The sequence below is a fragment of the Drosophila subobscura genome, chromosome O (assembly GCF_008121235.1).
Source record: "Drosophila subobscura isolate 14011-0131.10 chromosome O, UCBerk_Dsub_1.0, whole genome shotgun sequence".
Lineage (NCBI taxonomy): Eukaryota > Metazoa > Arthropoda > Insecta > Diptera > Drosophilidae > Drosophila > Drosophila subobscura.
Window position 1 is genome coordinate 29,523,650 of NC_048533.1, and position 18,759 is coordinate 29,542,408.

At 43.0% G+C, this 18,759-nt stretch overlaps 1 protein-coding gene across 2 annotated transcripts in view; it reads left to right on the forward strand.

The window, feature by feature from the left end:
• LOC117897852 (ETS-like protein pointed) overlaps positions 1-18,759 on the forward strand; it is a 60,236-nt gene that overhangs the window by 20,621 nt on the left and 20,856 nt on the right. Inside the window, exons 1-4 of one of the 2 annotated variants that reach the window (XM_034806923.1) lie at positions 13,766-14,440; positions 14,529-14,645; positions 15,015-15,218; positions 16,019-16,306. In XM_034806923.1, coding sequence (XP_034662814.1) covers positions 14,203-14,440; positions 14,529-14,645; positions 15,015-15,218; positions 16,019-16,306 — 847 coding nt within the window. In that variant the 5' untranslated portion in view covers positions 13,766-14,202. Of the gene's footprint in view, positions 1-13,765; positions 14,441-14,528; positions 14,646-15,014; positions 15,219-16,018; positions 16,307-18,759 lie in introns of those variants that run through there. The other variant, XM_034806922.1, reaches the window with a different exon arrangement.

The following is an 18,759-nucleotide window of genomic DNA, read 5'->3' on the forward strand; positions in this document are numbered from 1 at the left end:
GAATCTCCAACCCAAGAGATCCACAGGCCACCACAGGCACAGTGCTAGCAACGGCATCATCATCATCTTCAGAATGGGATACTCTCTTGTAAGATGGAGCCTATTGGAATTGTGTAAGGAAAGGTTGTGGTGGAATGGGTAACGGAGTGGGTGCTGTTGGAGCTACCTCGATCACTTCTCTGTATTAGTATCTATAGCTAACAATCCTTAAACAAATTAGTATTAATATCGAGTATCGTTAGTATTATTAATTGATACTATTTTAGTGTATTTCCATATTCGGTGTTCCCCCCGCAGCAGTAGCCTTTTGCTTTCCCATTGAACAGTAGTCAACAAAGCAACCAACCAACCACCAGAAGACGATGACAACAACAGAATAACGACACTTCTCTCTCTCTGTCTCTCTCTCTCCATCTGATTCGTTCTTATGTCTACGATCGTCATGATGATGTTAGTTTAATGATCGTTGCTGGGATGCTGCTGTATATTTGAGTGTGGGTTGGGGGTTGGGGAATGGGGTGCCCCTGCTGTTTGGACTCGATGGGTAGCTGTAGCGCCAGTCCCCAAGTCGCTCTTCTTCGAGCTTCAGTTCTCTTTTGCTTCTTGGACATAAAGGCCCCCGATGCCCGATAATAATGATGTTGTTCTTGTTCTTTCGGTGGTGCTTCGGCGCTGCTGTGAAATCCTCTGTTTGGAGTTTGAATTGTGTGTAATTTGTTTGCTACTCGGCTACCGCACTCCGCCCGGCTACTGTATTTTCCAGTCCCCAGTCCCCAGCCTCCGACTCTCCTCTGAGCTTCGCTTCAGATACGATCCCATCCCGAGTGCCTGGGCCTGCCTTCTGCCTGAGCATCTCCACACGATCATTGGATTCATCTGAGAGGAAAGGGAGTGAGAGATGGAGAGACGGCGCTGCTCTTCTTCTCTTCTCTTTGTTTGTTGTAAGCCGCGCGACATCGTCTTATGCTCTGGTCTCGGTCTCTCAGTCTCTTCTTCAAGAGATCCGATCAGCATCGGAATCGCACTCGTGTTTATCTTTCGCTTGAACTTCCTTTCGGGGGGAATTTTCCCTTTCGCTACGCTTAATTATCGATATTCATATTGGTTTGCTCGATTAAATGGAAATTGACTTCTCTCAAAGTGGACTAAAGATTGCCATTTGCCACGGGGCGTGGGGTGGGGTTTTTCATCTTAATTTAAGCCATGGAAAATTGAGGGAAAACTCTTCTTTGGGATAATTGAAAGTTGATTGAAATCGACTTGAAGATTGTTAGTGGCATAATTGTTATGGGAATCATTCCATCTTGAAGTTTTTGTATTAGATTCAGAGCTGAAATACAGTTTGAGAGATCTTCATTATGTTTATGGACAGCGAGAGTAAATGAATGGCCATATAAAATGTATCATAGAAGTCTCAAATTTGTGCAACTTTTTGCCCAAAATTACATTAGAAATCGCTCCATTAGAATATTTTTAAACTCAGATCAAACTGTATTTCCGATTCTCAGCAATCCGTTACCAATCCGCCTTCCGTTTGGTATAATTTTTGTGGGGTTGAATGATCTGCGGATGGATCCCCCGTGTGCCATTTCCCATTGATATCGCGTAGATATTTGTTTTGTGGCTGATTTATGCACAATAATTTCTGTGAATGAATTGATAATGTAAATATTGTGTGTGTTAAATAAAATATTAAACCGAACTTCCCATAGCAATTAAAAGGCAATTAACGGCGAGAGATCTCTTGTGGGCATGATCTCAGGCCTCATATGATTATAATCGAGGCACACAAATCGAGAACGAACTAGTTTTCGGCTTCTTCCCGAGCGAGTTTTGTGCTGAGCTGGCTTTGGAGTTCCAGTTCCCATTCATTGATTACACAAACAAATTGATAATTAATAACTTTAGATACATCGAACGAGAGACGCGAAAGAGCGAAGATACTCGACTCGCGGGGAAACCCGTTTGGCCCGGAAACATATCCTGTGTCCATTAACTGTTTTCTTGCTGCTTGACAAACTTCCGCAAAAATGGGGGGAAAAAACTGTGCAGCAGCAGCGGCAGCTTCCTTTTGCCGCTGCACTGCTCTGCGGATGCTGCAAATAGGTTGAACCTGTGCCTGTGCCCCCACCGAATCGAGGCTGGCTGGCTGCCTGCCTGCTGGCTGCACTTTTCTAAGCTGATTTGAATGTCAGATATAGATATATATCGTTGTTGTGTGTTGTGAGTTGTCCATGTTGGGGCCAAGCAGCAACTTTCGCATTTCATTTGGCACGAGAGCGGGAATCGGGATCCCTCCTGAGCCACCAGCCACCAGCCAGCACATCATTCACTTGACTTCATTCGCTTCGACTCTGCGAAATATCTGGCCAGTTGATCAGCAGGCAGCAACCCATCCCCAACCCAACCCATCCCATGCCAGATACAACTACATCACAGACTTTAGATACAGCTACAAGTCTCCTGCTTCAGTTACAACTACAACTGCAGCATCGGACCCCAGTCCTGCAACTCCTGCTCTGCTTGCAACTGGCGAGTGCAACGTGCAGGCAGGCAGGCAGGCAGCAGCAGCAGCAGCAGCCTCCTAAAACCAAAAGAAAAAGTTGCATGCGTCTATTTTTCTGCACTTTGTTGGAGGGGAATACCCTAATAACATGAGTTGGGGTACTTCCATAGGCAGGTTGGATAGGGATTTTTCAAACAAAATGCCATGCAAGAGATTTAAATGGCAATTAAGAGAGTTTATAAAATAAAGTTTGTATATCTGCATAGATTTCCCCAATAGAGCATTCAATATTCGTTGTACTCCTCATGCTGAGAGGAAATTTGTTGCGTTTGTTTTTAGTTTTTTCTCACATTGACCGGATGAGCAGCTGCTGGGGAGATCTGTGGTACTGGGGATCAGGTGAGGATGAATATAATAACATAAACCCCAATATCAACAACGGGCAGTGGCAGTGGCAGCAGCAGCGACACAGCATCGATCGACGAAACCAGTTTCCCATTGAGAAAACGGCAAATACGAATACTGCCAGCCACTGGGGGCCAGCCAGCCAGCCAGCCAGCCAGCCAGCCACTACATGAATTAATCACTTCGTTTGTAGTGGACCGATGGGGCAGAGAGAGAGAGACCCACAGATCGGAGCAGCAGCAGCAGCAGCAGGCGGCGGGTGGCTGAATGGATCGATGGAGATGGTTGTGCGGATGTGTGCAAGTTTTCCAGATCAACTCGTGTATGAGTATGAGTATTTTTATGAATGAAATGATCGACAGCTGAATTGCAAAATCGTTAAACAACGAACCAAATCCAGTGGCAGATCCAACAGGTCGTCTCTCCCATCTTACATCTCTCATCCACCCATTCACGATGATGATCATGCAGTCAGTCCGATGGCCGATGGAAATCTAATTTCTCTTAATTATATTGCCAGATCTTGTGGACTTAATGAGTGCTTGATTAAAAATATGTCTGCTCATTCGTTGGGTTGCTCTATGGCCCAAAGATTTATGAGTTATTCTCTATATGTAAACATATTTTTATGTGATATTTCCTTCAGGTTTTGGCAATGATTTTGATGCGAGTTTGTCTGCGATAGAGTGGATCCGTTGGCCAGTCAATTAATCAGTCAATCAAACTGTCAGTCCAGCAGTCATTGGCTTCTATATTACACCTGAGATCAGCCATCGATTGACTGGTTGTTTCAGCTAATGAGATTTTGGTTTGTGAATCTCTTGGGGGATTGATGTGATTGAAAGGAGGAGAATAGAAGCAATCGCTAGGATTACATTTATTCCTTAAAATTCCTTAATGCACATTACTTTTTTTTCAAGATCTTTCTCGTATCAAATCCCACTTCACAGAACACTAAACTTTACGATTGTTTCAGATCTACAATCACTTCATTCGGGGTCGTTCGATCATTTCCTTTCATAAAGCGGCTCGGCCTTTCGTGTGCTATACTTTATGGTTACACATAGATTATATCGGGGTTTATATATAGAATCGTGAACAATCTGAATGCTGATTGCACTTCAAACAGCGTTGCCAAAGTGTCTGTTTGATATCAGACATTCATACGGCAGCCTTCCGCTGGTACCACCGAGTGCCACTTTGTTCACACCTTTCATGAATGTATCTTTCCTCCCCCCCTCTATAAAGAGGGAACCAACTACACACACAACAAGTGCAATGGCAACAAACATATGTAGGCTCTTTGATCTATAGAATCCCCATCTCCACCGCCACCCCCCCGTGGATACAACTCATAATTTGTGAAACAGATCTCTGGAGATCTCAGATCTGGAAAGCAGGAAGATGGTATATTCTACAGAGGGGATAGGGGGGCAGTGGAACCATCATAAACATTGATTTTTGTGTGATATTATTTCTAGTAAATTTTCACATTGTTTTGCCGTTTATCGTTTGTCGTTTGATGTTTTGTTTTCTTCAAAATAAACAGAAATTTATTTCACCAAAACTATGTTCATATATTAATCGTGGAAAATCGGTGGTCGATCTACTATATTTTTTAGCATTATGTTCTTGTCTATTTGTTTGTAAACATTCGACCAAGTTCCGCTGAAGTTGCATGGAAATGCCGCTCTGTCTGTCGGTGTCCTCTATTTTGTATCTCTATTTCTGTGTCGGTCTCTCTGTTGTGATTCTTTAATGTCTCTGTGCGCTTGTTTTTCTTGCTTGAAACAAAATACCCATTAAAAGTTAAAAAAACCAAAGACTTTTTTTATGTTTGCTGCATGGAAAGATCCAATGAGAGGGTATATTGTGCTCTGGGGTCGGGATGTGACCGAAAAGAGAGGTTGAAGATGAAGAGATGTGTCGATTTATGGTGTAAGTTCTCTTAGATCTTAGACACTTTAAAAATTGGAGTATCTTAAATTGGTTTAGATACTTATCAAACAAATTGAATAACAAATACAATCTATACAGAGAAATACAGATATTCAGGAGAACTCGTACGATAACTATGCTCTAACAAAAGTTCAGCCAAATTCTATAGCTCTTTTCTACCTAAATTCCACACAAAACCCAGTTTAAGAGGTATTCTTTAGTCTTTGTCTTTCATTCTTCGATTGCGTTTCCTTGTGGCATATTAAAAATGAATTTATTTGCTTTTTCGCCCCCAAAGGCAAAATATCCGATCAAATTGTGGGTGAGAGGCAGAGAGAGAGAGAGAGAATATCTGGGACAGAGAGACGATTGATCTCAGTTCCGTTTTGGCATTGTCTTGGCATCACACAGCACACCTTCTAACTCTTTCACACGCTCTCTTTCTGCTCCTCTCTTTCTGCTCCTCTCTCTCTCCTTTTCCATGTGAGAGTTTTCGTTTGATCATCAATTTTATGAGGCGGCAGCAGCAGCAGCAGCCCCCATTGTTGGGGGATTTCCACCGATTGACTTTTCGGGGGCCTTCTCCTGTCTATATATGTATGTATATTTTTGGTATTCTTTCCCCCGTTGATCGTTTGCTAAATAAACATTTTCACTGGATCCATGGATCGTTGCGTTTTTTTCTTCTTCTGTTGTTTCTGTTGTGTTTTTTTCGGTTGTTTTTGTTTTTCGATGGCGGGAGGGAAACAGCGAACCGTTTCTCACTTTTTGGCGGCATTTATTTTGTTGTATTTTGAATTTTGCTGGAAATTGTTCAAGTTCCTGGAACTTACAGTTTACAAAAAAGCTTCCAATAATTTCGTAGAATATTTGAGAAATAATCCAATATAATTATTATCAGCACAAAAATATTACATGCATTTCGTATGAACCTTTTGGTCTTGACTTTTGCTTTCGGAATCTCTTTCGTTGATTCAATTTACTCTCCGCACAAGTATGAGTATGAACTATGAATGCTCTGAATAAATCATTATGAATAAATGCAATTAGACAGAGAGTCGCTGGTCTGCGCTGTTGTCTGTCTGTGTAGCCTCCCACCATCCAATTTAGAGAACAATTAAAAGATTAAAGACGGAATAAACGAGGGAACGAAGGAACGAGCTTCTGCGCATGCGTACAGCTCTCTCTCTCTCTCTCTCTCTCTCTCTCACTCTCCCTTTAGAGGAAATTGTGAATCGACAAAGATTTTTGTGACTAATTGAATGGAATTAAAATTGAAAGAAAAAACCAAATTAAAGTCAGAAGCGACAGAGCACAACAGAACCACTTGGCGACACAAGCCACAGCCATTGATTGTAGGCAAGAGTTTTCCTAGAATTTCACTTTATCTACAAGTATTTTCATAATCGGAGTCCACATTCCATGTGTCCATATATGTTCATATGTATCGGTATCTTTAACTGCCTGGTCAAGCAGTCTATCGGTTTTAGTTTATTTTTGCAGGCTAGACAGCGGGCTGCCTTTGTTATCAGAAGGTTCTTCATCACGAGGTCTACCTGTCTGCCCAGCCGACCTGGCGATGACTCAAGGGCCATTCCCCATTCTCCATTCTCCATGCTCTTACTCCATATACAGATCCCAAGTGCATTTCGTCGTCCCCCTTCGAATACTCAGCGGCTGGCTGGAATTATTGAAGGGGGAGACAAGATCTCTCGTTTGGGGAATATTTTATGCCAAAAAGCACAGAAGACAACCCGAAGAGTAGGCAGAGAGGAAGGCAGCAGAGAAATCCCCAAAAACGAGAAGCGAAATTTTCGGTTGATTTTTCCCACGCCAAAGACGCCAAGCAGCCAGGAGAGAAGTCCTTGATCTAAAGATCTACAGAGAGGGGGATAGGGAGGGGGCCACACGGATAATTTAAGAGGCGTACAGAGAGAGTTCTTCCCAAAGTCCGTCTACAAGTCGCTTATGACCCATCCTGGGGGCAGGGTATTTACTTCCATCTTTGGCTGATCCTTTTTCTTGGGCACAAAACTTTTGTAGGATCATTAGCAGGTAAAAGCTGCTGCAGCAAGTCCTCCAGGCCTCCCATTGTCCTCCTCCACAAGTGTTTGTGTCTGTGTCTGAGTATTTGTGTAACTTGAGTCGTTTTCTACCAAGCAAAAGCATACAATATTGGAATCTGTCAAAATACACAAAAAACCGCGCACAAAATAAAACACAATTCAAGTTCAAGTGCGTGGGAATTTTATTTTCTGCGAATTTCGTGTGTCCTTCATTGAATGCAGAATTGGAGAGGGGACTAGAGATTGGGGAGCAACGTGTGGCAAGAGGAGTGGAGTTTAGAGATACACTTAAGGCTTGGAGAATCCCCAAAGAGGTTAGCTTCCATTATATATTATTTCATTATTAAAAGTAAAACAATCTCCAGTGGCTGACTTGCCCGGCGTTTCTTCTTTCCTGTCATATTTATTCATCTTTTTCCGTCTGCATTCATTCCCGCAAGGCTACTCCTTTATTATCCGCCATAATTCCTTGAGTAATCCCTTAAATACAAGCACTCTTATGATCCCATTTGATCTTCATTCATCAATACCGTGTACACCGCCAAATCGCATACATCATGCTCCGACTGTATGTACGAGTGTAATTTGCTAAATAAATATTCCCATAATTATGGAACACACCTGAGGTGCAACACTTTTCATGTCCGATGTCGATGGGTCGGTCGGTCGATGGCAGGAGATGGGATGGAGGGAGGACTCCCTACCTACGTCAGAAATTGGGCAATTAATTTACTTTTCCCCGGAGAAATAGAGACAGAGAGAACACAAAGAGATGGAGAGAGAGAGAGGGACAGTCACACATCAAATTGGGTTCGATCGTTTTGCACCCTGTTGCAGCAAACAGCAGCAGCAGCAGCAGCAGAAAGTGATGGCAGGGGAGAGACCTGTGCACCTTCCACAGTTGCCACTGCCACTGCCACTGCATCTTGAATCTCAGCTGCAGCATGCAACGCACTCACACCAATACACTAAAACACACACACACACTCGCAGTTTAAGTGTTGAGTGTGTAATTTTATATTTCCGGTGTAGTATCGTAAGTTTTTTTTGTTGTTTCGTACGACAACTCCTCGGTGGCTGGAGGAGGAGGAGTCCGTTCGGGGAGCTGACGCGGGAGTCGTGTGGCCAGGGTCGCCTTGCCGCATCTTTTGGATGCCACTGCCACTGCTGCCTTTTTCCCCTTCTTTTACACTTGCTTCTGCCTGCCTCCTCTCTCTCCTTATCTTTCTCTCCCTCTCCACTTTTGCCGTTTCAGCTGCAAAATGTGCAACACGAAGAGCTTCGATCGAGGGGTATTTGTAGAGTACGTATTGCAATTTCTTGTGACAGCTGGTAATGGAGAGATGGAGAATTCTGTTTACCAAAAACTATTATAATCAAATGGATTTGGCAAAGAAAATAATTTTCTAGGTTTGTCTTCCTCTTTCCATGATCTAACTCCACTAATTCCATCAATAAACACCAAAATTAGAGGGTATATTTTAGTCTTTAGCCATCACCCGTGACTTTTGCCTTGTTTCCACTTCATTTTCTTTCAGTTTCAATTTCTGTTTTTTTTTTATACCTTTTTTGAACGACGTCGTCGACAAACACACAACTCACACAATTCCTGCAATTATTTTTATATCGAAGACTCCCCTCATCACCCAGCCAGACCCCATACCTCATACTGCTCGCTTAACTCCATGCCTCATGCCTCATGGCTCATGCTTTATGCCTCATGTGCCCCAACTCCCGGGGATAACCTCCTGTCATGCATACATATTTATTTATCCTCGAATGTGTATTTTGTCGTAATTTGGCTGAACATTATTTGATTTATTTGCTTTCAATATAATTTCCAGTTCCAGTCGTCAGTCCGTCTGTCTTTCTGTTCTGCCTCGTTCTGTCTGTCAGTCTCTCTTTTTTATCCAGAATTTTAGAATTTCTGCTTCGTTTCTCTGCGCTCTTTTTTATAGGCGATATTAGGGAAATGAATGTCTAGAAAATATGCACTTTATGGGGTTCCTGGAAATGTTATCAATGCACAGGGAAATCGAAGCCTAATCGAAACAAGATTTACATTTTCAAATACTCTGCAAAGTATAGAAATCACAGGTAAAGAAAATTATTAGAGATTCGAATTAAATATTAGTTGAAGCTAATTACAGCTTTGTGGCCCATTTTATGAGGTTTTTCGAGCTGAGTAAAAGTGCTGTAGAAGTTTGTTTTAACAGTTATAAATTTAAGAATATGTTTTCCACTGCTTCGGTAGGTTTTTTTTGCTTAGGGTATTTAAAAGTCCACTTGCCAGCATTTAAATATTTACTTCTTTATTTTTTCCACTCTGTGACAACATTTTCAACTTGTTCCACGAATTTATTTAGCTTCTGAATATGTAAGAGTATTTATTTAAAGCGCGCTGATGACGTCCAAGTTTTTATTGACTTAATTTACGATTTAAGCAGCGTTTATGTCAAAGAATCAAAGAACTAAATACAGATATATAAATGTCTGGCCATCGGTTTGAAATTTGCAATCAAATTAGTTGCCTTGTATGGCCCCGAGCGCTTGGTAGGAATTGTTTTATAGATGAATGCATGTCAAAGGACATTCGATGGATGGGAGGAGTAGAGCTGCAGCTATTGATTGCACTATATATTTTGCACATAATTACCCTAGACGCCCAGACATCATCTCTGTTGATCTCTCTCTATTGTATCTTGTTTCTGCGTAGCCCACAATGCGGCATTTCTGCGAATGCGACGCCCAGGGAGTGCGCCTCCCATCTTCCATCACTCCAAAGGTGGAGACTGGAGGCTGAAGTTGGTAATGAAATATCTAACGACCGGAAGTCAATGGCAAATACTTCTGCTCCATGCTCCCTGCTCCTTGCTGCCTGCCGCCTGTCTTTGTGGCAGAGAATTTTCCACGGAGTTGGCTGCTGTTTGCCTTTTGGCTGTTTGCTAATTTTCCCTCCTTTGCAGCACGTTGACAGCAGAAAACACTCTCTCTCCACCTTTGGGAATGGTGTTTGATTCGATTTCACAATCAGTACTCTTCGATTCGTTCCGGTTATCACGGTTATCAGATGAAAACAGGAAACGGAAATCGGACTTTTATTGTACTACACACATTCCATTCCACTCCACTCCACTCGAGAGCCGTTTATGAATGAATTTTATGGCAAAAATAAGAAGTTCGCTTTCTTTTCGCACACAGAACTTTGGCCAACATCCGGATACCCGAGAATAGAACTTCTGGCCATAGATAACACTTATCAGAAAGGCTGGCACTGGCCTGATAGCAGGCCCCACCACAATCAGCTCTCAGTTCCAACCTGCACTAATAAATTTGCGCGTGTTCTCACAAGCCCACACAAACGATGCAGGGGATTCTCGGAATTGCGATAAGGTCTCAGGGAGAGAGCCGTGCTCTACATAGAATATTACTCGCTTTAGGAGCATACAATGATTGGCATAAATCTAGCGACGGACGTCAATGGGAACGTAATCCTAGATATGAAAGCGCGCCTTTGGCGTAGGCGAGAGTCTTACGAGTACTGTCGGGCAGCATCTGAGGAGAGTAGATTCGTTCTCACACACAAAATGTGGTCTACGTGACTTTTGTGGCGTATTCACAGCTGAGCCACTGTGTAACTGGTCCATTGATAGGGACATTTTAGCGCTGGGACTAGAGAAAGTTCAAATCCGAACAGTCATAATTGTGATTGCTCGTCTAGCCCTACAACTGGGAATCCCCGTATTCATGCTTTGGATGAGTCAAGTATGAGGAACGCTCTGTCTGAAATTATGAAAAACTTTAAAACGATTCACTGTCAAAATAGGATAATCGATAACACAAATGGGGAACTGATCTTCACAGAAGGGTAACTTGGTTTAGGAAATTACTACAGAGCTAAGATCAGTAAATGTAACAAAAATTACTATTGCACCACATGCAATCCATATTAACTGCCACTCATGGGATCCATACCAGAAATCTCAGTCAAAAGAGCAGCCCACCGTGAACAACAGATGCATCCATCCATCTCTTCCAGTAAGAGGATGGACAGACAGAGGGACAGACACCCCATGGTCAGCATGATTGACCCATTTAAAGATCTCTGACTGCAAAAAACAAAAACTATCGTAATGAAGATCATCAGCTGAGGAGTGAACAATGAACACCTCATATGATTACGAGTACACGACGAGTACTCTCTTGTACCAACCGCAGCGTTGCTTCTCTTCAATCGAATGGGACGGAGGAGGATCAGCGGAGCAACCCTCCTCCTCTCCTGCACCTCTGGGCATTAGCACCCCAAGTGGCCCTCGCTCTGTGGGCCATGTGTGTGGCCCATGGTTGGGTCTGGGCTTTGTGTCTGAATAGTACCGAGTTCTCTCATAATGAATTTTGAACACGCACAGACGTTTTGTAATTTCAAGTGAAGTGCTTGAAGACGAAGACGTCTACGACTACGACTACGACTACAAGTCATACTTGTAATAATTGTTATAGTACTTTTTATAGTACTCATGCACATACCCTACACCATGTACTACTACGCGCAACAGGAGGGCCACCTTGGTATCTTTTTGTACAGGCAATATCTCAAAGATAAAGCTAGCAAGGGTTTTACTCCCCATCCCTGCATTTGTCGCCAATTATGCGGTTTTGTGATAATGACCAAATGATCTCTCTTCGTCTCTCTGTCTCGTCCGTCTGTCCCGCCGTCGCCTCACGTAATTTCAATTCATTCATACGAGATGTTCGTTTTGTTTCGTTTCGCCTTTCGTTTTGTTTTCCATTCATAAATTTACCTGGTACTCGTGCACCGTGCGAGTAAACTCTCGTGGCTCGTACCTGCGTACATAGTCATCATAATAGCTTTATCGGATTTCTGCTGTTTGCTACACTGAAAACAAGTTGGATACATTTATGCTTTAAGATCTTTTAACAAGGAATACCCGAGAAAGGGTAGTCGTAGAACTAACTTTCAACGGTGGATTCATTTTGAGCCTTCAATTTGTTGCAGTGTACCTCTGCTTATGCTGCTGCTTCTCCTTCTATTCTCACTTCTTTCCTTTATGCACACACCCAACCACACACACATGCATATGGCGCATACTTGTATAATTGAAGCGAAGCAGCGACGCGGCCCCCGCTTATCCACACGCTCCTGCCTGCTCCATCACTGCTTCCACTCCACCTACCTCCCGCTATCCATTGGCCTCTGTCTATCTCACTCGCTCTACCTTTATCGCCTGGCATTTCAATGTTCGATACATCGAACGGAAGCAGCGGAAGCAGTCGACGTCGACGTTGAAAGCGATCATTGTTGTTGGTGGCTGTAGTTTGGTTGTTGCTCTTCTGCCTATTCTCCTCTTGCTGCTGCTGCTTCTTCTGCCAGCGTATCGGTGTCTTTTTCTTATCTGTGTTGTTGTTTTTAGAGTTTTTGACGCAACGAAACGAAAACCTCTACAATGTAGGCTCTACATTACCTTTCCTCTGGTGCCTGGTGCCGTCTGTTGTCTCTGCTGCTACTTCCTCTGCCTCTGTCGCTGCCATGGACTGCTGCTGCTTCTTCTTTCTCTCCTTCTGGTGTCTTCTACTTTTGTTGTTTTCTTTGTTGCTGTTGCTGTTGTTGTTTTTGTTCTTGTCAATTTGTCTGGAGTTTTTGTTCCAAAGAAGCGAATGCGCGTGTGTGGCAACACGAGAAATTCATTCATAAATTGCTTGTCTGTTGATCATGTGTTGTTGCTAGAGCGAGAACGAGAGTACAAGTGTGCGTGTAAGAGGGAGACAGGGAGTGGAGTACGAGTAAATGACGTGAGAGAGTGTGGGGGAAACCTGAGTAGAGTTTGCCATATGTGTGTGGGGTAGACGAGGGGTGGGGGCAGCAATCTGGTTAAAAAATTAAGGAACAAGATATGCCAAAGGAGAACATGGAATAAGAGCAGAAAAGAAAAAGGAAGAAAAAATAATAAGAAAAGGAATCAAAAAGAGGAATAAATATGAGAAGAATAAAAGGCAAGCGACGAAGATTGATTCGTTACCTTTCCTCAGTGATTCTTTTTCTACTTTCAATACATTTTACTCTCCCATCTGACTTTTCTCCTATCCCTCTACTTTACTCTTTAATTTTTTCTACCCCGCACCTGTTACACACCCTGTATGCCAATGGAGGGGGTGGCTGGCTCAGTATCGTCACCTGTTGCCTCAGCGACTGGAATCCCATTACCAAAAATACAGCACCACCAACAAAAAAAAACACTGCTTGCTTGCCTTTGGCGCTGCTTGTGTTTGTGTTTGCTTTTGGTTTTTTGCTTTGTTATTTTAGTGTGTTTTTTTTTCTAGCTGCCTTTTTGCCTTCCACCTTGTCCGTCTCCCTCTTTCGCTCTTGTTGTTTCTGTTGTTTTACGAGATGTTGCCGTAGTTGTTGTTGCTGTTGCTGCCGCTGCCGCTGCTGTCCCGATGATGGCCGTTTCCGTTCCAAACACACGCTCTCTCTCCGTCTCTTGCCAGCCGCTCTCTCTCTCGCTTTGTGGTTACGCTCTGCGTTTCGTTCGTTTCGTTTCGTTTTATGAATGAATTCTTGTTGCTTGTGCTCTTTGCGTGCGCGCTCTCTCCGTTTGGTTCTCGCTCTCTCCGCCGTTCGCTATCTCTCTCTGACGCTGGCGTCGCCACGGATATGCAGCGACGGACGCGATCGTTTCGTTTCAGTTCGTTCCAGCCAAATCCGAAAGATACAACAGCACCAGAGATACACAGAATTACAAAGTTATACTACATTTTGTGTTTTGCGCTAAATAAATTTCCATAAATCTCTAGAACTCTGAAAATGTATCTGTATCTGTGCCTGTGTGTGAGCTCTTGAGTGTATTTGTAGCCCGCGAATCTGTGTGTGTTCAGTGTGCAAGCAAGCTACGAAAAATCTATTAGCTATAGTTATTTGTTGACAGTGTGCTAATGTGTCTGTGATATACATGCAATTAACGTCTTAATTGCAATTAAGGCTTGAGATACATTTGTATCCGACAGATACACCCCACAGGCCACAGGCGCGAACGGGGTGACGACTTTCACTGACATTTCGGGGTCAAATGTGCGCGCGCCTTGATTGTGCTACCACAACACACCAATCAATTAGAATCAATTGAAGAGAAACTCTCTCTCCGTCTCGTATCTCAAAGATACCCCACCCTCGCATCCCGCGGAATTGTTTTGACATTTGGCACCCACAGCGGCAACAAATCGTTAAGAAGTCAACGAGAAGTCAACTAGAGAATCAGCTACCGCCTGATTATGACCAATGAGTGGATCGATTGGAGCGACAGTCGCATGCTGCCCCCTGTGAGATCCGCCCACTACAACCATCATCATCATCAGACCCTCCTTCAGAATTGCAACAACAACAACAGCAGCAGCAATAACAACAACAACAACAACAACAACAACAATGGCTACCATAGCTTCTCCAGCAAATTCCATCTTAAAGCCCATAAACTCCAGCAGTTGTCCACCAATCACAGCAGACTGAAAGGTTTACCTCTCTCTCTTTCTTTCTCTCTCTCCATCTCTCAATCCTGAAATGGTAAACTAATCTATGTATCTCATGTCGTATCTTTCAGATGTGCCCACCGCCCTGCCACCCCTCACGCCGGGCACCAATCGCAAGGTCAACGAGGTGCTCAAGGCCAGCTTTGCCTCCTGGGAGAAGGAGGTGCAAAAGTACAACATAACCAAAGGTGAGACATAGAGAAAGAAGGGTGCTTTGGGGACCTTTAGGAATTCTCTCAGATACATCCTATAGATGCTCTTTTCTACAATCCCACTCCCCATAAACCCAAAACGCTATCCCTTACCCAATGAAATAATTCCGATGAGCTATCAAAATGATAGAATTAGAATATTAATAGAGTTCCCACAGCAATAACCGAACACAATTGCATGCGTACTCCCACGCTCCCTAATTAAGCGCCGAGCCCCAGAGTACCCGGAGAGAAGCCCAGCGCCGGGAGGCATTAGAAAACGATTAATTTCCATTTGAATTTACATTTCTATTACTATTCCCATAATTGAATGTGTGTGCATAAATATATTTCCATTCTCCATAGATCCCCGTGAGTGGACGGAGGAGCATGTAATCTATTGGCTGAATTGGGCCAAGAACGAGTTCTCGCTGGTCTCCATGAACCTCGATCCCTTCTACAAGATGACGGGTCGAGCCATGGTCGAGTTGGGAAAGGAGAAATTCCTGGCCATTACGCCGCCCTTCACCGGCGACATACTGTGGGAGCATTTGGATATCCTACAAAAAGGTAAGCACTACGTGAGGGGAATGCAAGTGGTCCACTGGCGCCAGCAGATGCAACAACAAATAAGTGAATGTACGTTGTACCTGCCCCAAAGCGAAAGGAGAGCCAAAAGCCACTCTAAAACGGAAGTCTGTCTAACAAAGTCAAGGGGTTGTGGACGTGGGGGTGGGTTCCACAGTGGAAGTTCGATGGAGAGGACAGCTTTCTTAAGCGTTACTTCAAAGAGAGAATAATGCCCTTGAAAACATTTCATTATCATCTATAGAGTTCCATAAATACTACTAGAACTGTTGTGATATCGTAATCTTCGTATATTTTTGACAGCCCTGAAATGTCCTCGAATGATTTCAATCCATACAATATCTCTGTCAAAGGTTAGTCTGTTTGCCCCTGCAGAGCTTTCACTGTACTCTCCATTCCAGAGGTTTGGGGGTCTTCAACTGCTTCCCTGTTGGACCTGTTGAGCCATTCAACATCCCCACCACCCTCCTCTGTTCTACTGCTGCCGCTTCCTGTCCGGCGCTGCCTGAAATTCGATTTCTCTTCGAGGTCGTCCCCGGGTCGGAAGTCGAATCAAGTGGCACAGAAAAATCGTAGCAGGGGCAGCAAGTGAGCGAAAAAAAAGAGACGAAACAAATTTTGTATATAAATAATATAATTTATTGAGTTTGAAAAGCTCTTAGTGTTCGGGTCAACCTGATTAGTGTGTTCAGGTTTAGGTATTTTTATGCTAATAACTCAATTTACGACCTTTTTTCGGGGAAAAATAGCATGTTAAAATTTCACGTTTGACATTTTCACAGATTGCGAGAAACCAAATGAGGATATTGTGCACGGCAACTCCTTTGAGTCGTCGGCCACCACTGCCTCGGTCTGTGGATCGGACCATCAGGTAGCCCCCAACTACCCCACGGCGAACACGGGTGGAACGGAGGGAACATCCAACTCCCAATCGGCGGGGCACTCCAGTAATAATACCAGCAATAATACCAACAACAACAACAACAGCCGCCTGTCGTCCATGGATTATGGAACGGGAGCGGGGAACAGTGATAAAAGCAACTTCCATCCAGCATCTTCCCAGCATAACGGTAAGTAGATTATTTGCATATATTTCTCCTGTTACTCGAAATATATTTAATGTAAATTTGGAGAGGTAACTCTCAACAAGTGGTCCTTAAGCTTACCAAATCGTTTCATGCCAAGCAGAATGCTGCCTCATTGCTCTCGGAATATTTAAAGAATTTGTTTGAGTAACAAAATGACAAAATTCAATCACTTCTCTCAAAATTCTCAACCAGTTTGAGCTTCAATTAAATATTTGTTAGCAAATTGTTTGAGGTATTTGGAACTTTGATTGAGAAATTATAGAATTATTTGAGTGGATGGATTCCAGATTATGTTGCGATGTCAAACATTTCAAATATCTATCATTCCTTGAGGCAATCTCCAAATTATCCCACTTATCACTCAACATTTCTAATCTAATTTATGTGCAAGTAAATCTTTTGCATTCAGCAAAATTACACTTAATCGATATCCGACGATGAACGACATCCGCCAATCGATGGATAGCATCAGATCGAATCTGAAACTGAATCAGAAGAATCATTAACCGATCATCAGGCTTTGTTTATGGCACATCCTCTCAGTCGATTTGCGGTCAAATGATGAACGATACGAGCCATTTTGGCCATTATTCGGATCAGTATTTGGCATGTGTTTAGTGTGCATCCGGCCGGACGGCCCCTGGAACTAAAATCAAGAGCAAATCCATAACTAAATTCAAACCGAGAGCCAATTTAAACAATTCATTTGTACATCGAATTTATCTCGAATCGATGGCAGCAGCAGCTACATCAGATACTCGTATCTCGTGTCTTGTGGATGCATCCCCACAGGGAGCGTTTTGACTTTGTTTAACATTCCATTCCCCCTGTGATTTTGTATTTTTAATTTATTTATGTGAAATTGAAACGGAAATTAAATTTTAAAACAAATAGCAAAATCCGTCTGTCTGTCGCTGGAGCCTGGCGCCAGCGTAGGCCGCGCAGAGACAGAGACAGTGGAAGAGACTCTCCGCAGAGACTCCGCTCTGGGGGCTGCAGCATATCTAAATATCTATTTAAATTGTTTACATATTAGGCACGGGGAAAAGATAGACGCCAGTGGCACAGCTTGAGATTGAGATACATTTATTTAATGCGTGTGGCTGTACAAATTGGAACAGAGGGGCGGGGAATGCAGCATCATCAAGCCCCATTGTGTGTACAGGTCATCGGTGGCAGTGTCAAGATGATGTAGTATGCGATACAAAATGTTGAATGATTAATCAACTTTGGCCCCACAGCATGCACTCGTCTGCAGCAGTCCAGTTCCCCAATCCTGTCTCCGATCCGATCCGATGAAAGTTTAGTGGCTGCCAAGCCCAGCCCACTCCTCCATTATAATAAATTAATTGAATTTATGGTCTTTGACACATTATGACCATAAAAGTTCAAAACATTTACATATCCAGCCCCAGCGGCTGAGCCAGGCGTGTGCGCGGCTAATGAAACAATCAAATAATTTGGCCAGATCAAATAACATTAAGCAATTAGGCAGAAGTTTGAATACCCTGTCCTAGGAGATGGCTAATGGAACTGCAATGAAAACGTAATACGCAAAAGTTCTGTTTGTTGTCTGGGTAGTACTTCCATGCAATCGGAAGTATCATTTCCGCATTACATTGTTGAACCAAGTAATCCTCAGTTCCTAAAAGTGTTTCCTTAATTTGAAGTATATTGCAGCCCTTGAGATTCACTCGAATTTGCTTTAAAAGTTGAGATTCTTTTGAGTGTTTGATAGCACATCGAGATAAGAATCGTTTTATAATCGAATTTGAGAGGTAACTTCCCAGAAAATATATTTTCTCTTCAAATTATGAACACACTTCTGCAAACGAATTGTCATGCATTTATAAACCAAATGAAAACAATTACAATTAAAGAATCTCAGCTATGGATTCCTACACTGAAGATCTATAGTTTAAGGTTCCTTCAAGCCACATTACGAATACAAATTCTCTAATCTTCAGTTACCTTGAAGTGAGAGTATCTTAGCTATCTTAGATCCTCTGTATCCACCTCCAGAGTTTTGCATGCCCCATGATGATCATTTCAGTGGTTGAGTTCTTCAATTTGATTCAATCATTTGTTGTATATGTAAACGAGTGTGCACATCTCGGCTCTCCGTTTCGCTGTTAATGTTGTAGAAGTAGCCGTTGCCCCTGTTGTCATCATCGTTGTTGCTATTATTATTTCAATCTTGTGGATAAACCGCTCAGTGGGGGACCCCTCTCTGGCTCTGCATTGGCCCGCATATACAGAAATTATGCGGCAGCCCCTACCCTCTACCCTCACGTGTAGGTTTTTTCTTAATTCGTTTCGATTGTCTTTTTGTCAGTCATTAATTTGTGGCATTTGCATATTATTGATGAGCATTTGCATATCCCTCGGAACGGTCTGGTCTGCTCTGGTCTGTGTGTGTGAAAAATTGATTGACC